Source organism: Nothobranchius furzeri, chromosome 3, assembly GCF_043380555.1.
Source record: "Nothobranchius furzeri strain GRZ-AD chromosome 3, NfurGRZ-RIMD1, whole genome shotgun sequence".
Classification (NCBI taxonomy): Eukaryota; Metazoa; Chordata; class Actinopteri; order Cyprinodontiformes; family Nothobranchiidae; genus Nothobranchius; species Nothobranchius furzeri.
In genome coordinates this window covers 64542531-64565978 of record NC_091743.1, presented here as the reverse complement: position 1 = coordinate 64565978, position 23448 = coordinate 64542531, and the positions used below count along the sequence as shown (strand labels likewise).

At 39.7% G+C, this 23448-nt stretch overlaps 3 protein-coding genes across 3 annotated transcripts in view; all 3 read right to left on the bottom strand.

Moving 5' to 3' along the window:
* tmem51b (transmembrane protein 51b) overlaps positions 1-7623 on the bottom strand; it is a 15349-nt gene extending 7726 nt beyond the window's left edge. Inside the window, exon 1 of the mRNA XM_015959007.3 lies at positions 7373-7623. The gene's annotated coding sequence lies outside the window, so the exon portion shown is untranslated. The remainder of the gene's footprint in view (positions 1-7372) is intronic.
* A 2950-nt stretch (positions 7624-10573) lies between these two features.
* Positions 10574-21500, bottom strand: LOC107385247 (kazrin-A). The gene is made up of 7 exons (XM_054730148.2): positions 21336-21500; positions 21111-21229; positions 20595-20826; positions 13365-13466; positions 13039-13205; positions 12784-12868; positions 10574-12613 (listed from the first exon to the last, which is right to left on the bottom strand). Exons 1-7 carry the CDS (start codon positions 21498-21500, stop codon positions 12452-12454), a joined length of 1032 nt encoding a protein of 343 aa, XP_054586123.2. The 3' UTR covers positions 10574-12451.
* kaznb (kazrin, periplakin interacting protein b) overlaps positions 21389-23448 on the bottom strand; it is a 155999-nt gene continuing 153939 nt past the window's right edge. Inside the window, exon 11 of the transcript XR_008558964.2 lies at positions 21389-21526. The gene's annotated coding sequence lies outside the window, so the exon portion shown is untranslated. The remainder of the gene's footprint in view (positions 21527-23448) is intronic.

Below are 23448 nucleotides of genomic sequence, written 5' to 3'. Positions count from 1 at the left end.
AAAATGTACTGCAGCTTTCAAACCCTACCCCTGCTTCCATGATACAGCTGGAAGCAACAGCCGTCATCTAGCGAGTGGGCTTTCCTTTACTTTTGTCTGTCTTCGAGTAGAAGTCGGCAATCGTGGAATCTGTATTTTTTTTGTTTGTTTTTGAAGGCGGTTGTAGCCGCTCCATGATTCTTGGTGTCTTTGCAGCTTTGTGACCAGCTCAAAAACGACGCCCAGTCTACGTACTTCCTTAAATGCACGTGCATGCTTGTGATTGACATCTGCATGTAAGCGGATGTCTAATGCTATTAGCTAATGCCCAACGGTGGTCAATTCAAATTGCATAAGACAGGCGCGGGCTTAGCAAAATGTTTTAACGTATTGCCTACATTATATCAAAGTACAGCAAAAAAAAAAAAAAAAAAAAAAAATCACTTTTAGGGATTTTTAATAATCATACATAATTCCTGAAAGGAGAAAAACTTCAGACATCTACTTTAATAATATAGTGACTCAGTAACACCATAACACAAATAAAACACAAACAAAACTGAGTTGAACTCTTTTTACAGGTTAAAGAGTGAGCTGGACCGTCAAGAAGTCTCGACTTTAAGAGAAAAATGGAGAGCAAGTTTCGGTAGAGTCCTGGTGATGGGTCACTAACAATCACAGAGCACGCCCACGTGCCAATGCAGCAGGGGAAAATCATTAATATGACCTGGATGAACCTTGTTGAGTTTAAGATGAATTAAAAATCAACCACTGTTGGTTTCTGACTCAGAGCAAACAGTCACATGTGGAGAGGATGGAAAATAGAGAATAAGGGACACAACATTTATCCTGCAATCACAGTTTGGGATCAAACCTTCCAGGAAAAACATGTGTCACGAGAGGAAAACAAAAGTGGCATTTAACTCAAAATGTCAAGAAAAAATGTCTAAAATACGCAATTCCAAGAAACGCCAGAGGAAGAAAACCCTGCTGTACTCCAAGTATTTCAGTATTTTTTATTAGTACTGTAGTGTTTCAAAATAAACGTCTCAAATATTTCCATTAAAATGTCTGGTTCTCTTAAATTGCTCAGAAACCCTTTTATCACCCTCATTTTCAATAATAATAAAACTGGAACTAATACGGTCAGCTTCAGACGCACAGGGATGTTTCACTTTATCTAATCATGAAATAGCCAAATTATGACTTTTCTGGAAACAATATTTTGCATCTTGCAATGATGAATTAAACAATGCAACAATGATGAATTAAACAAATCTAAACTATCAGATTGTAGTCTGAGATCTGTTAATGTCCACAAAGAAACGTTACAGTGTAAAGATGTTAACTGTGAACATATGGAACACAGGCTGCACTTATGCACTTTGTATCAAAATATTGTGGACAGCTTGATTATTGCCAGCGAGTTCCTCTGCCAAAAAGGATCAACAAAATTTAAACCGCTTCCAGGATGAAGTGAGCATGCTTATGCGTTACATGCTGAGTCCAGAGCAGCCTATAAAGCCTGGGCAGCTGCTGGTAAACCAAAATCCGGTTCAATATTGGAGTCTAAGAAAGCTGCGAACGTTGAGTTCAAGAATGCTGTTCGCTACATTAAAAGGAATGAGCAAACAATGCGGGCAAACTCCTTAGCGAACAAACTAAAGAATAATAATGTTTCGGAGTTCTGGAAGGAGTTAAAACGCTCCTGTATCAGTAAGCAGCTGCTACCTGCATCTATAAATGGGGTATCAGGAGACAAGAACATTGTTGAAGCCTGGAGGAATCACTTTAGCAGAATTTTTAACTGTGTAAATAGTGAAAGGTTCAATGTTGGCAACATTGACTACAATCATGGTATGATTGTCAGAGCTGATGAAGTCCGTCTCGCTATAGAGAAAATGTCATTAAACAAAGCTTGCGGCCCTAAACAACTATCAGCAGAGCACATGAGGTACGCTAGTTGTAGAGCTCAGGTGTTAGTTTCATTGTGCTTTACCGGCTTTTTGAAGCATGGAATCTTGCCTGACCATATGTTATCTGTTCTCTTAGTCCCTATAGTCAAAGAGAAAACTGGAAAAATCGCCTGTATTGATAACTACAGGCCTATTGCGATGGCAAGTGTGTTGTCCAAAGAGCTTGAACATATTTTGCTGGAAAGACTGCAGAATTTTATAACTACGACAGAGAATCAGTTTGGTTTTAAAGGTAAACTTAGTACTGACTTGTGTATTTATGCTTTAAAAGAAACTGTAAGCAAATACATGAGGCATAATACTTCTGTTTTTATGTGTTTTTTAGACGCCTCTAAGGCCTTTGACAGAGTTAATCATCAGAAATTATTCATCAAGCTACAAAACAGAGGGGTCCCTTCTTACCTAGTTAGGATTTTGCACTTCTGGTACTCTCATCAACTGATGCAGGTAAAGTGGGGGACAGAAGTGACTGAACCTTTCTCTGTGTCGAATGGAGTCAGACAAGGCGGGATTCTGTCTCCTGTCCTTTTTAACCTGTACCTTGACGAGCTGTCTGTCACTCTGAATGAAAGTAAGACTGGATGCTTGGTGGGTGACCGCCTTGTAAATCATATATGCAGATGACCTAGTCCTCATGTCTCCCTATAGCGCAGGCCTGCAGCAGCTGCTCAGGGCATGTGCTAAGTATGATGAGCAATTTGACATCCTGTTTAACCCTAAAAAGAGTGTGGTTATGATTGCTGCTACTAAAGGGGACCTGAAGCTTAATTTTCCATCTTTCAACTTAACAAATCAGGTCCTGGAAGTGGTAAGCAAAGTAAAATATTTGGGGCACATTTTAAGAAGTGACCTCTGTGACAACGAGGATATTAAGAGGCAATGCGGTAAGTTGTACATGCAGGCTAACACTCTGGCACGTAACTTTGGCATGTGCTCAGATCCTGTTAAAGTGTCCCTCTTTCGTTCCTTTTGTACTCCTTTCTATACAGCCCACTTGTGGTGCAATTATAATAAGGTAGTAATGAAGAAGCTTCAAGTAGCTTATCAGGATGCTTTTAGAATCCTCATGAAGCTCCCTAGATGGACCTCTGCAAGTCATATGTCTGTTACGAGTAACATCCCTACTTTTCATGCGCTTCTGAGGCTCTTCATGTATAAATTCATCTGCCGACTGAGTTTGTCAGCTAACGCTGTTGTTAGAGCTCTGTCATCTTTAACTTACAGTGACACGAGGTACTCCTCAGTCCTTTTTAAACATTGGAACAACTGCCTATACGGTTTGTAATTAGAATGTGTTTTTACTTTTATTTTATTCTTGTTATGGACATATCCCAGGTCTGAAATAAAGTTTGAATGGATGAATGAAATAAGAATCCTAAAAACAGTCAAAAATATGTTTTTGTAAAACATAAACATTCTTTTGGTCTATGTGCTGCTGTAACAAGTGAATTTCCCCACTGTGGGATTAAAAAAGTCTATTCTAATCTACTTCATTCCATTCTATAAATTATGCTCAACCTCCTGAGACCTGAACCTGTTTTTGATGCGATTTAAAAGACAAAATACATCCAACTATTACAGAGTAGTCTACTCTCATTAATGGAAACAAAATTACAAATATTCAAATAAAATGAAAATTAAATTATATAAAAAATTTTCAAATTTCCTATAAAAAAGAAACAAAATTTTAAAGTCAATATCAATATCAACAAAAAGGTCTAAGGTGAAGATGATGAAATGTTATAAGTGCAAGGAGCTAATGTCCACATATGTGGACAAAGGGCCCTAGGAGTTTAAAGGCTCAATAGAATTTATTTGATCTTAGACAAAAATCTATGATGTAGGCCTATAAAAATCTGATTTCCTCACAATAGAGAAAATTAAGTCTATATTGCAAACAGCATCTTAATGCAGCAATAAAAATAAATCATTAAGTAGAATTAGTTTTCATGAGGAGATGATTGCTGCATTTTTAAATAGAGATCCCTCAAAGAATTGAGATTTGGCAAAAGTAGTTTTATTTAAATTTGCTTTAATATGAACTGTCTGCATTTTAAATGTAGGGTTCTGTGTTATTAAAACACTACTCAACAACAATAAATTGGGGAAATAGGCTAGATTAGCTCTGCTTGGATAGCTCAAGCCCCCACAATGCGGGACAGAAATTGAGGCCAATGCGGAAGTGAAATAAATTGCAGTTCCACCCTCATCCGCTGGGGGCTGGTGTCAGAAGCGAGCAAATCCTCATTGACTCCCATGTTAAAAATACCAATTTCACTAAACATGTTTACAGCCTGGTACCAAAACATGTTTTTGGTTTAAATGATCTAGTTTACACTCATGACAACTCTGAGGGGGGTGAATTTTTTTCCTCACTCTTCTGTTTAAGTGTATTAAAAGCCTAAAATTCTGTATAATTAATGAGCATCAGACCCACGTGACCACAGAGCTAGCTCCGGGGAAAGGCCTCAGTAGAGCCTCGGTCTCGCCTAAAAACTGTTCTGCCATTTTTGTCTCTCAACTTAGACCATTAGTTGTAGTGCTTGTGTATTTTTTTTTTGGATATTATTTGTGCAATTGTTGGACAAAATGACTTGCTGTGGCATTAATTGCACTAATAGAGCGTCCAAGGAGTCTTCAGTAAGTAAAATTATATTTATGTATTTTAGGTCACTGCCGAGCTGAGCTTAGATTTTAACATGAACTGTTTAACCATGAAATTTAAATGTAATAGGGTAAAACCCAGTGCATTTAACATAATGCTGTACTTTAGAAAATGGGTTGAAATATAACATGTTGGTGGAGCTGGGTTCCGACTATCGGCTTGTGGAGCTCTCGGGAGACCGATGTTTTCCACCTGGTTCTCCCCTCCCCACAGCTCGGCGCATCGCTGTCTGATCGCGGCTCCTGTCCACTGCGCGGGCTGCCGGCTTGTGGAGCTCTCGGATGGAAACCGATGTTTTGCACCCGGTTCTCCCCAGCGGCAGCTCTGCGCATCTCAGATCGCAGCCAAGGCCGGATTAACCATATGGGCAACTGGGCAATTGCCCAGGGCCCACAAACTCTAAAGGGCCCAGCGCAGCAAGGGCACGAGCAAATTACTGTATCTGTAATCTCCCGCTTTATATTAAACTAGTGTGACCGTACGTCCTGTTTTCCCCAGACATGTCCACTTTTCACTCTGTCCTGGATGTCCGGGTTCTTGTATTGATGAAAATGTCCGGCTTTTCATCCAGGAGCAGGGATGGGGGAGCTGTATATCCTACACATCCAGGGGAGCCGGAAAAAAGTTTTCTACCTATATTACTATGTTATCATTCATGGACTCTTTTCAGCAGAGAGCGGCAGAGCGATGATCGGTGCGCAGCGCTCCAGGCTGCTGCGTCCAGCGCACGGTCCATTCTCAAAGTGGCGCAACCAAAAAACTATAATTAGCACACGATCGTTCACGTCCGCACATGTTCTCTATTTTCTGTCTTATTTGTGCCTGAAACACTCCACGGAGCTCATCACCTGTGCTGCGGTGATTTCACCTCACTGACGCATCGAAACACGCTCTCCGCTTTGTGGTCAGGAGACCCCTTTGATCTGCTCAAAAGTAACCGATGAGGTGAAAAAGTAAGAATCCAGGCAGCAGATTTTCTGGAGAGTTTAGAGGAGATGCAGGAAGATGAGAGACAGACAGGACAGGAAAATAGTTAAATAAAAACAAGAAAACAAAACAAAGTGTTGAAAAGTAAAATGTATGTAAATTTATCTCCACTACACGTTTTTACCTGTAAAACAATAAGTTATACACAAGTAATATTTATACATCTGATACAATTCAGATCACCTTCAAAACTCAAGTCACACACCCAGGGCCGTTTCAAGACATTTTGGGGGCCAAGGCAAAACGTGCCAAATGATTACATTTGGAGTCTAATAGAAAGTAAAACCACCATCAATCAAATAAGTGCAGACAGGTATTTTAGTAAAGCCAGAAAACTTTTAAATCCAGAGTTTTGGCTAGCAGCTATGAGCGTAACTGAACTACACATGGACAAGACGTCAAAAACTCTAAACAAAAAAATACTTCAATAAACGGGACACACTTTTTTCCTGCAAATACAATTTCACAGGTGTTGCTAATACCTATGATCCTTCAAGGGATGTGCTCAAAGAGGAGTTCAACATTATGAATAAAATATAGTGTTTTATTTTACAAATACCATTATAAACACAAACTTATGTCTTAAGAAACATTATTTTAACAACGAAACAGCTAAATTCTTTCCAACAGTATAGATGTGTAGTGTATTTTGTCCGAGTCGGTTTGCCGTACTTTGACGTCATCGGCAGTCGAAGGACCCCGAGCCGATCTTGCACCCGAGCAGATCTTGTACCAACACGCCAAGGAAGTTCATTTTAAAACTATAAACAGTATTTATCCTTGCAAAGATTTCTTGCAATCTAAATTTAATATTGGAGAGAACGATTGTGCCTTTTGCACTTCTAATATAGAAACTGAGATACATTTATTTTTCACATGCATCTTTACCAAAATTTTCTGGGATAGTTTTCACTCGTGGTTAACGCATAATAATTTCATTATACGCTCCTTATCTTTTTCTGACATCAAGTATGGTATTCGTTTGGAAAATAAAATGCAGCAATTCACTGTCAATAATTTGATTATTTTTGCCAAATTCTTTATACACAAATGTAAATTTGGCAATATCAAACCAATCTTTATTGTTTTTTTTGAAAGAACTTGCATCCTTTATGGATTCTCTTAAATTATGTAGTTCCAAGAAAGCCATTTGGCTCTATAACAATTTGGTGAATGTTTCCTTTACCCCTAATAATGTTGTTTGATGTAATATATATATATATATATATATATATATATATATATATATATATATATATATATATATATATATATTTGGTTATGATTTCTGCAGGTTAATATTGAGCTAGATTAATATTATTGTTTCTGTTTGTACACCTGCTTTTTTTGTCATGCTCAGAATTCAGCTGTAAATATTGATTCTTATGTAAGCCTGTAAGCTTCATTGGTTAAATAAAACTTGTTAAAAAAAACGACACCGGTAGTGCGTCCATGGGCGTGACCCTTGTAGGCTGATTTAAAATACGGTCAAATCCTTTGACTCATATGTGAAGGAGATTCTCTGGAAAACATAAATGACTTCAGTAGAAGAGAGAAGAGAACGTTGCAATGATGTTTGCTCAGTCTGGGTGTGGAAACTTCCTTTTTGAAGTTTTAGACGAAACGAGCTTCAGGGTGTGGACCCTCACCTTTGTGTGACAGGTCTAATTAAAAAACAAAGCCTGAAGTAACATTACAGTTTGACTTACATGCAGACTGATACCAGATTAGCTTAAAAGTCTCAGTGGTCAGACGGAGGCCTTACCTTGACACACCACTCAGTGTCCACTTCCCTCTTCATTACCTGAACCACGCAGGTGTTTTCAGGAAGAACAAAGGGCAAAAGGATAAGAAGACATCACAGCAGCACTTCAAGCTCCAGGTAATGGTTTGATTTAAAAATCACAGGTGGGTTTATTCCCGCTGCTTTTCAGCAGGTAAAAATGTAGTTTACAGGAACTTTGTAGAAATTCCAGTCGTAAAGAAACCTCCTCCCTTCTGCTGGTGGAAGGGTTTCCCCCGGGTCCTAGTGCTGGTCGGGTTCACTTCCGCTGGAGGTTAAACGGGAACACGCCCACAAACACGATGACGAATGGTCGAGAAAACGCACACTAATCTCGTCTTTATGGTCCAACGATTCATTTTACAAGGGAATATACATATAGGACTATTTACACAATGTATAAAAAAATTGAGAAAACTATTTAGGCTAAATCTCTATTACGCAAACAACAACTATGGCCCGTTGCATTGGCAAGCATTGAATCCAAGGTTATGGAAAAAGTGCTACTAAGTAGGCTAGATTTTATCTACTCTACTGATAATCAGTTTGGGTTCAAGTCTAAGCTTAGCACAGATTTGTGCGTATTTGCTTTAAAAGAAATAGGAAGTTTCAAAGAGGCAACTCCTCTGTGTTATTATCCTTTACTGATGTGTCTAAAGTCTTTGACTGTGTAAATCATCTGAAACTGTTCGTTAAAATGCGACAACAAGGGGTTCCTAAGTACATTCTGAGAATCCTAGTCTACTGGTATGCTAATCAGGATATGCAGGTGAGATGGGGTAGTAGTAGATCTTCTGCTCCTTTTGGTGCTACTAATGGAGCAAAGCAAGGCGGGGTACTCTCTCCTGTGCTTTTCAACTTGTACATGGATGAACTGTCACAGCAGTTAAATAATTGCAGAACTGGTTGTATGATTGGATCAACCCCAGTCAACCATCTTATGTACGCTGACGATCTTGTCGTCCTGAGTCATAGTAGTGCAGGATTACAGGAACTGCTAGATATTTGATCAAAGTATGGGGTGGATTTTGACATCAGTTACAATTCTAGTATGAGTGTCATCATGACCTGTAGAACAAAAGAAGATAAATGGTTACAGTTTCCTCAATTTTAATTATGTGGTAATGTTTTGTCTGTGACGGACAAATATAAATATTTGGGGCACTTTATTAATGACTTGGCCAATGATGATGGGCAATGTCGTAGAATGTATGCACAGGCCAATATGTTAGTGCGTAGGTTTAGTGTGTGCACTAATGCAGTTAAAAAGACACTCTTTAAAGTATACTGTACTCAATTATATACAGCTCATTTGTGGTCTTCCTATAAGCAAACAAGTATTATCAGGCGTCTTAATGTAGCATATAATGATTGTCTGAGAGTATTACTAAAGAGGCCTCGTTGGGAAGGTGCGAGTTGCTTGTTTGACTCTTTTAGGATCAATACATTCCATGCTATGTTGAGGAACTTGATGTTTAAATTTATTTGTCGAGTTAATCAATGTGAAAATGTTACTATTAAGTGCTTGGTTAATGTTGACTGTAGTACCACACGTTATCAGTCTGAATCATGGCATTATTGGTATAGGTGTTTACACTGACTTCCTTGTATTTTTGTCTTTTCTTGTGTAGTTTTTTTATCTTATGTTTGTTTTTATTGTCTCTGGACCTTGAGCCTGTTAATAAAAGTTGATTGATTGAATCACACGCTGAAAAAAATTGAGATAGGTTATCTCTCTCTCTCTTGCTCTCAAAGCTTAAAATGCACAGTAAACTTTAAGAGTGAAAGTAAATGCATTTCTGAGCATCAGTAATAGAAATCAGCATTCATATGGCCTTACAAGAACAATTATTTGATCACATAATACTAATATAAAATACTAAAAGTCTACAGCTGCACAATCTAATAGGTTAGAATGTTTGGAGGGTAAAGCTCCTTAATCAATTTTTGTAAAAGCTTTATCCTAATAGTATTCATAGATTATAGAAACATTTCCTGCAGCACCATGGCCTCATTTTTTACAGGTGAATGTCCAAAATGTGAGAAGTATCTGAGCCGCTTTATGGTGTTGGCAAAGATGCTGCACAACGGTTTTATTTGAAGAATCATAAAAGCTTCTAAACTTAGACAATCATTTACCAGGTCTCTGCTGAAATAAAGGCGCCGATGTTCACAGACTAAAATAAAGATGAAATCAGTGCAGATTTGAAGTTGATATTTTGGCAGCAATGTTCACATGTGCAACAATCATATTTGTTTTAGTTCCATTCATTCAGAGATGTGAATAGGACCGTCGTGCTGAGACTGTTACTCTCACCGTAACGGGGAGACCATTAGTGTCTCTTTGTTGTTGATTCCTCTTGGCACACAAAGCTGTACAGTTTACATGTGTATGCATGGCTGTGGGGGGTCATGGTGGATGGTATAAGCATCCTCAGTTATCTGCAGGGGTGGTGATGAGGGTTTTACTGGAAGACAAGATGAATGGATCACCTCAAGGACCTGCCTCTCATTGTTCATTTTGAAGAGCCGTTCAAAAGATTTGATTCGTTGGTGAACGTCATCACTATTATCCACTTATTCTTCAGAGGAGTCACAGAACACTGGTGTCTAAAGTCTAATTTACACTTCTCTGCCAGCTCTGCGAGGGAGAGGCATGGACGCAGACATTTTACAATGACTTCCACCATCTGCCACTCCTTGGCTCCGCCCCTGGTTACATCCTCATGTCAGGAGTCTCTGAGTAGCAATGACATTTAACCTCAAATTGTTCTGCTTTTATCCCATTAATAAAAACCTATGTTTAAGCAGTCTGATGTAACACTGACCCTTTCTTTTGAACCTAATTTCAGATTTAGGAACAGAAAGTGCTCATGACCCTTGCCCCCTCTAAAAGGTTACTTTCATTTATTTGTAAAATAAGCTTTTGACAGGAAATTCCTGGTGTTGCAACCAGATCCTGGTTCACTAACAGGAGGAAAATCCAGTTTCAGCTTTATATTCAGAGTCGTTAAGGATTATCTAACAATCATAAATGATGCTCTCGAGTATTTTTTTTATATGAAGTTTGCAAAAACTTTTATTCACTCATAAATTGGGATGACCAAAGTAAAAAAAAAAACCTCTCAAAATACGGAGATTTATACAATCACGTTTGTAACGCTTATAAAGAAAAAAAGAGGATTGGATCACGTTTGTTTTTATTTTCAGTTTAACACAAATTTTTATGCATTTTCCTTAAAAACAACATGTACAAGCTGTAACCCCACCTTTAACGTACACACATCAGTGAAAGTGAGTTCCTGTTATTAATATCTATGTATTTTTCTCCTCTTCTACTGGTTCGAACAGGTCCGATCTTCCTGGTTCAGCTCTGAGGAAGACGCCCAGAGGGACACGGCCACCAAACTGGTTTCATCCAGTGAGTGAAGGCTTCAGTTTTCACAGAGTGACTCAGTCAGTTGACGTATTTGATATGTTTCATGCTCAGGAACAACAAGCATTCTTCTCTTCTTGTTTTTACAGTTGAGCCGTATAAAACAAAAACTGTACATTACACACACACAAAGTTCCCAAGTCGGTTTCCTGATACAAAAGCTGTGCGGCAATTATTAAAACATATAAAGAACATTCAGTTTTAGACGTTTTATCCTTCACACCTCAGTATTTAGTTGTTTTTCTACACATTAAAGAGGATATTACTTAATTATACTTTACATTTCAGTAAAAAAAACAGTAGTTAGCTTTAATTCACAATTTCTTCATTTTTATATATTTAAAACATTTCTAAGAATAAATTAATTTAACTCTTAAAATATTTATCGGGCATAATTTTACACATGAATTGATGTCGGTTTAATTCCTAAATTTTAGTCATTCTGTACAGAAATATATAAATTAATTTAACTCTTAAAATATTTATCGGGCATAATTTTACACATGAATTGATGTCGGTTTAATTCCTAAATTTTAGTCATTCTGTACAGAAATATCTATTTTTTTCATCCTGGATGTAGATGCACACAAATAGTTATGGGTCTGTTGCTGCGGTCTTCTGACTCAGATTGTCCTAAATGAGAATATGTTCTCAATCCCCTTGTCCGGTTAAGTAAAATAAAACAAAAAGTCCTACCTGTTTTCATGGTGTCCAGTTTGATTTATCTGGTGGATGTTTGATATTTCGGGGCTTTTTCAAAAACCTTTCCTGCTCTCTGGCAATTTAAAAATGTATTAGAACTATTTTAATTTCTGCATTTGAGTTTCCTTTATACTTGTATTTTTCTACATTTAAAAAACTTCAGTTGAATCTTTGCATTATTTTAAAACCTAATAAGTGACAAAAATATTTTACTTTTTAAAAACTTTACAGTTAACCCTCTCACTGTCTTTATAGGTGACCCCGTGAGGAAAGTTGGCCATTGAGCAGCATTGATGGTTTATCCCTTGTGGTCCATGTGGCAGGGGTGAGGTGGTGCTCACTCCTCACCCCTGCCACGTGGACCCAAGGGATAAACCATCAATGCTGCTCAATTGCCAACTTTCCTCGTGGGGTCACACCCATTAGGACAGTGGGAGGGTTAAAAATGATTAAATCTATTTTCTAATAATTTCATTGTTAAAACTTGGTTTAAATTACTTGTGTTTTAGGCAACTAAAACACACTAACCTTTTCTTTTAACATCCTGTGTAAGTTTTTGAGTTACGCATGTTTGAAGAGCAGGACGCTGACCCTATCTGCTGTAAAAGCATCCAGTCTGCTTAACATGTGCAGGAAACTCCGTAAACCAGCATGTTTACTAGTTTTAGATAAGGCATCAACAAAGCTCTAAATACAGTATTTTATTCTGTTCATAAACAATCTTCCCTAAAATGTAAGTGCAAAACTCAGTCGTAACTTTTCATTTCATTTAACAACAAAATTATCCTCTAACATATTTAGAGCAGCTACATCAGGCCTTATTGTTGGTCCTAAACACTAAATCAGCCTTAAGGAAAACATCCAGCAGTAAACAGCTGCAATAATAAAATATAATAATATTAATGGAGATCTCCATGCCCAGTTCACACGTTGGTGATTTCCACGCTCTTGAACGTGTGCACAGGGCTTCCTTTGGCACGAGGGATGGCCTGGACTCGGGCCTCTCGAGGTAAAGAGCCACAGCTGCTGTGGAGCCCCAGAACGCGCTCCACTGAGTGGCTGTTTGCTCGTAACTTTAGAGGGCTCTGGGGGAAAATAAATAAATAATAAGATAATGTCTCAATTTAAATTCGAAATTAAATTTCACTTAAACATCATTCAGATTTCTATAATAAAGCTGTCCAAGGTGGTTTATTTATCTTCATAATTATAAACACAATCCCAATGCAGGGTTACAGTGATGAGGACTTTTTACCTTTCCTAATCTTCTGATGGAAACTCGCTCATCAGCAAAGCGGCTACCAGCCACAGGCGAAGCGTCAGCACTCCGCTCTGCATTACTGTAAACACAAATCATTCAAATGCATTATTTATCTCTAAATCTGACAACATGTAATAAAAACCTTTTTTAATTTTGTACCGGAGAGGATGCAATATTGCTAAAACAATAAAATTTTTTGTTTTTTATTAACAACAAAAACAGAAAAAGGTCAGAGAGGTTTTGATCCACCTGAATGGGACAGAGAGTAACTTAATTTCCTCAAACAGATGTCTCTGCAGCATGTGTTTGTTGCTGGGGATCCCCAGAGCTTTAGCGAAGGCCTCGGTGTCGAAGGACTGGTCCAGAGCAATCACCGCCCCGTGGATCCCTTTACCCTGAAGATTGTCAGAAAACTCCTGCAGAGAAAAACAGAGAACCTGATCAGTAAACACTGCGGCCAAGAAAAAGAAACATCTATGAATTACCATAAAACAAACCCAAAAAGAAAGTCTTATGATTTGTGCTCCAAAAACAGTGCAAAGAGAACCATCATAATAACTGACTGGATGACCCACCTCTAGGTCTATGTCTCGGATCCATTTCATCACTCGGTGACACGTCCAAACGATCGGGTCCCAGTTCTGGTTCTCACATTTTGTCCGCCGTGTCTGCAGGGCCTAAAAATAAGATAGAGACTTTTAAAGATAATTACACGGAAAAAACAAACTCAGAACTACTCAATTTGTATTTTTACTGAAAATTGGACTAAGTTAACATCTGACTTGCTCCTTTGAGCCCCTTTCTAAACCCAGCTCTGGTTTTGACATAGTTCTATCGAGAATAAACCAGATACTAGAATGTTTTATCACCACTAATAACAAGACTGAAGGAGTTCCGCTATGTTGTGGAGTTACTAATGCTAATGATTAGCTTCCACTTGCCAGATGTTCTCTGCTGTTTCCAGGACACTAAAACAACAACAACCTTCCCTGTCCCGAGTCAAGATGGGTGAGTACATGAACGTTAATTCAATTCAATTCAAAGATACTTTATTAATCCCAGAGGGAAATTAGAGTTTCAGTACACACAATTCTGAGATCAGACATACATAGACATAGACACATGACAAGAATTGGTGACTGTGGTCATTCGCAACCTGAGTCGCGCTACTTTAATAGAGATCAGAGGGTTACATGAGGATTGGGTCAGGTGGAGGAAAAAAAAGGCACTTCAGAGTTACCCTCCACAGCGAGGGCAGCTTTGCTATGCAAAAAACACCTCAGACAGAAATGCAACAGACTTCAGACATTACACAACATAAGTGTCCACTAGGTGGGGAGGTGGGTTTGGGACTCTTCACACGTCAGTGAATGCAGCCGCAATAAGCAGCGCTAGTCACCTCAGTCTGGACAGGGGGAGGAGTTCGTTGGGTTTAGAGGGCACAGTGACTCCTGGAAACGATTCAGCGGCCTTCACAGCTCGCAGTCCCTCCCAGGCTGGGATAGGGAGACAGAGTTGCCATGGCGACGGCAGCATTCCACATTTCTTGGGGTGGTGGTGGTGTGGGTGGTGGTGGTGGGGTATTCATTTCAGCCTGACAGGCTCAAGGGCACCAGATTCAGATAAGAAATTGTTTTGGGGCCAGACAGAGATAATTTCTTCTCTGTCTTAAAGTTCCGTTGGTTCTCAACCTCTCAAAATCCAATAATGGCGTAAATTAATCTATCCCAATCCGTGCTGATTCGTCCACTCGCTCCTTGATCGCATCCATCTTTTGTGCCAAAGCATGAATCTCAGCCAAAGTTCCAAGCTTACAACTCATCTCGACAATTATATGAGTTTGTGCATTCACAGCGCGGTGTAATCCATCCCTGAGCTCAGGGAAAGAGCCAATATTCCTCGACAGCTTGTTAATTTTCCTGTAAGCCAGGTAACCTCCCAGGCCGAAAAGCAGTAAACCTGACACCAACACCACGAATATCCATACGTCTTCAGAATCCTCTACAGACAGTTGAGTTAAGCAGATCCAAGCAAATCCAGGAGTCCATAATATTAATAATAATAATAATAATAATAATAATAATAATAATAAATCTTTTTTAAAAGCGCCTTTCAGAACACCCACGGTCACTTAACAGAAAATAACATTCAGAAAATACATTAAAACAGCAATAAAACAACAATAAAATGTAAAGAAGAAAAAACAAAGAGAGAAACAGTTCAATAAAATCAGAGGTCATAGGCAGATTTAAACATGTGTGTTTTGAGTCTGGTTTTGAAAAGGGTGAAACTGTCTATGTTCCTGATGTCTGGGTGGAGTGAGTTCCAGAGACGGGGAGCAGAGCGGCTGAAAGCTCTGCTCCCCATGGCAGTGAGACGGGCAGAAGGAACAGCAAGATGGATGGAGGAAGAAGATCTGAGAGAACGGGAGGGGGTGTTAACACTTATAAGGTCTGAGATATATGGAGGAGAGAGGTTATGGATGGCTTTGAAGGTATGGAGGAGAATTTTGAAGATGGACCTGAATTTAACTGGGAGCCAGTGAAGCTGCTGAAGAACTGGGGTGATGTGGTGAAAGAAAGGGGTTCTGGTGATAATACAGGCTGCTGAATTCTGGACCAGTTGCAGTTTATGAAGGAGTTTGTTGGGGAGACCATAAAGAAGTGAATTGCAATAATTGAGGCAGGAGGTGACGAGGCTGTGGACAAGAATGGCAGCAGTGTGAGGGGTAAGGGTGGGGCGGAGACGGTTTATGGAATGAAGATGGAAATATGCTGACCGAATGATGTTATTAATGTGAGCTTAAAAAGAAAGTGAGCTGTCAAGGATGACATCCAGACTCTTGACCTGAGGGGAGGGGAAGACTGTGGCGCTGTCAATAGTTAAAGAAAAGCTGTCAGATTTGGAGATGGTGGATTTGGTACTAACAAGAAGAAGTTCAGTTTTATAGCCGTTGAGTTTGAGGAAATTAAAGGTGAACCAGGATTTGATTTCTGAGAGGCAGAGGGTAAGGGAGGATGGTGGGAGAGTTGAGTTGGGTTTACTGGAAATGTAGAGCTGGGTGTCATCTGCGAAGCAGTGAAACTGGATATTCAATTTGCAGAAGATATTGCTGATAGGGAGGAGATAGACTATGAAGAGGAGGGGCCCAGGACAGAGCCCTGGGGCACGCCTGACTTGACTGGGGAGGGTTTGAGGAAAAGGATTTTAACTGGATGAACCGAGTGCGGCCAGTAAGGTAAGACTGAAACCAGTGGAGGGGGGTGTGAGTGATGCCTAAGGAAGAGAGTCTATTGAGGAGGATGGGAGGAGAAATGGTGTCAAAGGCCACACTCAGATCGAGGAGAATGAGAATGGAGATTAAACCAGAATCAGCAGCAATAAGTAGGTCGTTGGTGATCTTGATGAGGGCTGTTTCTGTGCTGTGGTGGGGATGGAAGCCAGACTGAAATTGTTCATAGAGGTTATGATATGCCCAACTGGATCTGTCCCAGAGGGGCACCCGTGAGCCCCTTCTCCCGTTCTCATAATTGAGAAAATTTTGTCAATCGCGTTGAGAGACCAGCCGACCAGGTCCATTTTTAATAATTTCCAGTTTCCAGAAAAAATGTAGAAGCGCCGTACATCCAAAGACAGACAAAGAGCCTTGGGGATAAAATAGGGAGGAGAGGAGGAAAAAAGCATCTGCATTCTCCAAGAGCCGTAAGTGACGTAGATCTATCAGGCTTTTCAAATCATAGCGCATCACTGTCTATCTTCTATCAGAAGCTAATGCAAGAGAAAGGTGTAGGAGATTGTTACACCCCAGCCCGGCTAGGAGGTCCAGGAAGGAGGAACACAGATAATATAGGACTACCGGAAAAAATTAAGAGGAGGGTGTGGCCACTTTTTAACAAAAGTATTTAACAGAAAGAGTCCCTCAACAATGGAGGTTGGTGCATAAAACACTAAAGAAACATAGTAGAAGATTTAAGGAATAGAACTATAGGAGGTTGTTGTAAAACACAACACATCTAGAGCCGGTGAGTAAGGCAACCAGTGAAGTGATCACAGAATGGTCACTACAAGAAAGTGAATATCAGCAAGCTGTACCAACACTAACACACTTAACTAAAACCAACAGCAAGCCATAAGCTCTCAAAGGTTACCACAAAGAAGTCTAAAAGTATCCCAGTCCCAAAAGTCTCATCAAGTCTCTTAAGATAAAGCTATCCAGGAGCAGTGGAGGACAACAGGCTAAATCTGAGGTGACAAATGCCTGTTTTTAAAGACTGGCTGATCACAGCCTAATAGACTCCAGCTGGGATTCTGGCAAGAAGCTTCCTGCTAGAGGGCCGCTCTCCATGGTGCTGAACCTCCAGTTGGGGATCTTAATGACCCTTTGCACGTGATGTCATGCCACTCATGTCACTGCCCCCTCCACCATGATGGACGGCAAAAAGACCGTTTACACCCATAGAAACTCCAGTGAAGGTAGTGAAAACAAGCCCGTTTGTGGCCTTTTATTGCTTTAATTTAGTTGATTTGACAGTAAAATGGTTTTAGCTTGCTGCGTGGTTGGCTGCACTAACAGACAAGGACGTAAACTCAACTCGTTTTTTCTTTTCAATAACTTTGATAGAGACTGATGATGGAGATGAACTGCAGTGATCATCAATCAAGTGGACTAGCAGGCCTCAGATTTGCAGCGAACATATTTTTACCGGGTAAGATTAACGTTAATTTATTTCACCAGGAAGACAGGGACAGGGATAAATGTGATGTGTTATTGATAATCCTGATGGACGGGTATTTCACCACGGAGGCTGCGCTCCATCCACTGTAGTGTAAAGCGAGACAATTATTAACAATATTAAAGCTCCGATATATGATTACGTGTGTTAAAATTACGTTATTTATTTATATGAGCACCTGCGTTCAGAGATCTTCTCATTCCGGTGTGAGAGCAGCAGCTGAACTCGGTAAAACCATCAGCAACAGAAGCTGGTAGAGATCCAGACTTTTTAAAAATCAGCTTTGGTGTAAAGTGAAACGCTTTTTATAACATAAAGTTATAAATCCAGACGGGTGAAATTAGGCAAAGTCAGCAACATGTTTACATCGGTGAACAGCTACAGAGAGAATGTAAGCTAGCGCTGGTAAGCTAGTTAACATTCCGCTCTCTGAGCCCCCGCTAGATGCGCTACTTCTTCTGATAACTGAACTGGGCATGAACTAGTTGAAGGAATGCTGGAGGAGTTTTGTTTTTGTTTTGATCGCAAAAACAATTTCAGGCTCTACTTTTCCCTTTGTAATTGTGTCGCTCACTGTTTACATGCTTTTGCCGTCCACCATGGTGGATCCACGTGATTAGGTGACCTCGGTGCAAAGGGTCGATAGGTAGCCTCTGCTGGGGTGGGGCGCTCTCCGTGGTGCTGAACCAGCAGGAAACCACCCTGAAATGGCCTAGTGGGCTGCTGGACTTCTCATAAGGGGACCGCAACTCACAGGGCTCGTAACAGAGACCATTTTCATGTTCAGCCTGCATGAAAAACTCAGAGTGGTCTATTCTAACCAGAAATAATCATTAAAAATGTTTTTTCAGTGTTCCACACCTTTTAACACTTTTCCTGCTGCCTTTAAAGGGGCGGTGGTGAGACCCCTGTTGAAGAAGATCAATTTAGATTTTGATGATTTAAACAATTTTTGACCGGTATTTAACTTACCATTCCTAAACAAAAATCTAGAGAAGCTTGTTTTAATCCAACTTAATGATTTTATTGACTCATGCAATGTCCTAGATAAATTTCAGTCTGGTTTAAGGGTGAATCACAGCACTGAGACGGCCCTTCTGAACATTTTAAATGATTTTAGAGTAACCTATGATGCCAGAAGGGTGACTGTGTTTGTTCTACTGGATCTAAGCGCTGCCTTTGATACAGTAGACCACACTATTCTTTTAACCCATTTAAAACAGATCAGCCTCTCTGGTGCTGCCCACAGATGGTTCACATCCTATGTCACAGACAGGATGTTTATGTTAAGTTTTAATACCTGTTCGTTGAGGGATTACATGTGGTGTGCCCCAGGGTTCAATTTTAGTCCCAGTACTTTTTAACCTTTACATACTCCCTCTTGGCGGGGTCATCAGGAGATATGAGGTGAATTTCCACAGTTACGCTGATGATACACAGTACATCTCTGTCTCCTGGTGACAAATGAAAATGGATGCACTTTTTAACTGCATTTTAGACATCAAATCTTGGATGGTAGAAAATTTTCTCTAGCTCAGCCAGGACAAAACTGGAGTTTCAGTCATCGGTCCTGAGGCCCAGAGAATTTTTTTTAACCAAAACTACAATCAATGTCTTTTAATCCTTCCTTACAAGTCAAGAACCTGGGCATGATTTTCGACTCTGAGCTGACTTTTATCCCACACATAAGAAACATTACTAAAATAGGTTTTTAATCATCTAAAGCACATCACCAGAGTAGGTTTTTAATCATCTAAAGCACATCACCAGAGTCTGCCCCATTCTCTCTCAGGCCAATACGGAGACACTGATGCATGCTTTTATCACCAGTAGAATTGACTACTGTAATGCCCTGCTTTCTGGTCTTCCCAAAAAGAGCATTTCAGGCTTATAACTTTTACAAAATTCTGCAGCACGTGTCCTGATGAAGACCAGGATGCGGGAGCACATTACACCGGTTTTAGAATCGCTTCATTGGCTCCTCGTATGTTCCAGGATCGATTTTAAGGTTCTCTTAATGGTTTTTTAAGTGTCTTAATGGTCTTGGGCATTCTTTTCTTTCGGAACTGCTTTTACCTTACAAACCCTCGCGGCCTCTGTGCTCCTCTGACAGCCGTCTCCTTATGATTCCAAAAGTCAGGACACATACCCATGGCGAGGCGTCATTCAAATTTTATGGCCCTCGTCTCTGGAACAGGCTGCCAGAGGACCTCAGGGTCATAGAGAATGTTCATGTTTTTAAAATCAGGTGCAAGACTCGCCTTTTTAGCTTAGCTTTTAACTGATATCTGTTTTTAGCTGCATTTCCTGTTTTATTAATTTAATGATTTCCATTTTAGTGGTGTCAGTCATTTGTTTTAATGTTTTACTATCTCGTCAATCAGTTTTTATTAGTTATTTCACTGTCCACATTAGCTATTATTATGAATATTAATATTATAACTTGATTGATTTATTAATTTTGATTTTACTTATTTTAAACATACCAGTGTTTCCTCTGTGGGGCCCTCTGCCTCGGGGGTGGTGGTTGACTCTGGCAGTCTCGGCACTCTTAGGGGTGTGCTTAGGCGGTGGTGGGGATTTCTGCCCTCCCTCCCTGGGCGCCCTGGGTTGGTGCCTTGGCTGCTGCCATCGATCAACTACTGCCGAGGCAGATGGCTCACCTGATGGCATGTCATTTATTACCTAACCCATCTGAACTCAGCCTAGTTTTTGCTTACGCTGTTCTTTAGGTTTTGTGTGTTTGTAAATTTATAAATGGGTTATATGGGGTCATTTAAATCTGTAAAGCACTTTGAGCTGCATTTTCTTTTGAATGAAAAGTGCTATACAAATAAAGTTTGATTGATTGATTGATTGAACTGTTTACACTCTGAGTTTGTGGGGCTTCTGAGTCTGTGAGAGAAAAGCTCAACAATTTGGTTTTATGAATGAATTTCCTAATTTTATGATTTTTTTAAATAAATAATTCCAGCTCTTGGATTAACCATTTTCTGTTCATTTACTGTCCATTTTGTTGAATTTTTGTTGCACACAGACGGTCAACAAATGTAATACAATCTAAAATCTGACCTCCTTGTCAAAGCCTAGCATCTGCAGCAGCTGGATCGCCAGCAGAATGCTGGTTTGGTGGAAGTAGTCGCTGATGTTAAGGAATTTCTCCAGATCCCTGCGGCTGAGCGAGTTCAACACTCGTCCGTCCACTAAGTGGGTCTGGAAGGTTTGGCAGTACTGAGGAAGACCCACGTCACTCAGCCAGGATGTGGAGACCCAGTGGTGGTCCATCTCAGATGCTTTGGAGAGCCTAGAAGGTGATTGGACTCAAGTTAGTGACACGTATGGATATTTTATTGCAAAACTGGAATAAAAGGTGAAAAATCTAACGCTTTTATATTATTATTATTACTACTGATTGTGGATTGAGAATAAAGAGGGAAGTATGTTAAAGTTTCTGATTGTTGTTTAAAGATTTCCATTTGTTTTTGTTCAAATTTTAACAGAGTGAAAATTAGAGCTTTTTTTTTGGTAGCCTTGGATTAAAAAGTTCCACTTTCCCCTGGAAGATGGTGAGTTGAGGATCTTACACACCCCTGCTCCCCTTCAGCTCTCCTGTAATCCTCAATGGCCAATCTTATTTTCCTGCGATGAATGGGATTACCGATGCTCAGACCAAGCTCCAAATCCTCATCAGTCAGACCTAGCAGCACCTAAAGAGCAGAGATTCAGTTCTGTCAGAACCAAAAGCTGCACTCAGACCAGCTCATCTACTAAAACAGCTCTTCAGTTTAAAAAAATTAAAAACACCTGGGATACCTTTCCACTTTTGACATTTTCAGAACAGGCTTGGATGTACATGGGCATCCCCATGACGACCTCCATCCAGGCCTGGACGGCCCCTGCCCTCCACAGAGACATGCAGGTGGTTCGAGTGAGCTCCGCCTGCTGCAGACGGTCCAGATGCTCCTCCCCATCAGACATGCTGTGCTGTATGAGGCTGTCAGAGTCTGGATTGGTCAGGAGAGGTTATGGTGCAGCATACAGGAGAGGTTCAGGGTCAGAGGGGTGTGAAGATAAAACAGTGACTCGTCTGCATCCGCCACAGTGCACAGCTAAAGGTTTTATGCTAACATGTCAGTTTCATTTGAACTAAATAAATGCACAAAATGATCTGAAATTACAACATATAGCCACAAGATGGTGCTAGAACGTTTCCTTAAACCAAATGGCAGGATTATATGCTGATGAACTAATGCTCATATTCAGTTGGATATCAACATTTCTAATTTTAAATAAAGCTGTTAAACATGAATAATTATCTCATGATCATGAAAAGACTTCTGACTGTCAGAATGTTTTAGAGACACAGGGATCATTCATAAAACCTCATGCCCAACCTCCTCTCTCAAAGACAGAATTGACGAATCCAGGATGCACTTCTTTTTTATTTTCATTTTTTGCTGATTCGTCTCCACATGCTGGACACAACATGCAAACTCTGTTGCTCCGACAGAGGTCTCAAAGAAACTTTTTATTTATTTTTTTCCCCCAATTGAGCATGAGTGATATGAATAATCCCCAGAGTGCAGGAACAGACAGCTGGTAATCACAGATGAGGAGTTACTCACTGGTAGGTGGGAGCACTGCCATTAGAAATGGCAGGAGGAGAGGGAGAGACACGTTAAGACTGGGAAACAGAACAAAACAAACTTCCACAGAAAAAGGGTTCAGTTTCTAGTTTTATTTTTAAAATAAGATTTCATTTCAGATGGAATTCATTTGGAAATTTCTAAAACCTCTTGAACATTTGGCTGCAACAACTGCAGCAGATAAATATCTGAAGATTTACCTTTTTTTTCTTCTTTTTTAAATAAAATACTTCAATAGATTTCATCTTTTTTTGCAGTATTTCCTAAATTACAAAGCATTTAACACAGTTGCATTTGTGGGGGATGAGGAAGGAGTTTACGCACAAAAAAACAAGAACAAAGTAATAAAGGAGGGCATGCATTCACAGTGCAAGAGATAGGCATGTTAAAAAAGGGGGGTAACACCAGAGCAGGAGGTCGTTGTGGATGGATGAAAACAACATGGAGGGATCATGCATGTGTGGAATGCACAATCCTCAGTCTCAGGTTGGCACATGTTAGCTTAGAAAGCACTACGTGGAAAATGAGTGAGACTTAACCCTCTCGGGCTCAAAATAAGTTTTGATAAAAAGACAAACAACTAAGTCCTTCAGGAGTACTTCTGAGTTAAAAAATACTCAAGGAATACACGTATGTGGAGTAACCAGGTAGGTAGGTTTTAACGTTGCAAATCTGCAATGCCTGCCTCCAGAGGGTCAAACATTGTTACAAGGCCAGAGCTAAAAGGCACTGAAGGAGAAAACTATTTGTCTTTAACTTTTGGCACTTTCAGATGGTCCTTGACTAACTTTCACAGCGCTTTTTGCTTGCGTCTTCAAATCAGGGGAGTTTTATGTCATCTGAAAGGCTGACCCTAAAACTTAGAATTTTGATGTTGCAAAAACACAATAAAACCCCTGCTGCTCACAGTGTTGCATGATGAAATACTTAATTGTAGGGTTGTAGATAACATTTAAAAATAACCCGAGCTGAAGAGAGGATCAGATTCTCTGAAGAAAAATTCCTAAAATTCCACAATCTTGAAAAAAATATTTTTTTGATGCAGAAAAGTCCTTAATCTGCCAGGAACGAGGTCAAAATGTTCCACGAATAAAGACAATAATTTATGATAACATCTGGAAATTCTTAAATAAAAAAAAAAAACAATAAAAATGTTTTTAATGATTTATGAAAATAAAACATGGAAAATCTCACATAAACAATATTTTTTCTTCATGATTAAAGGGCTCCTCCTTGAACCGTCACCTTATCGTGGTGGAGGAGTTTGAGTGCCCTAATGA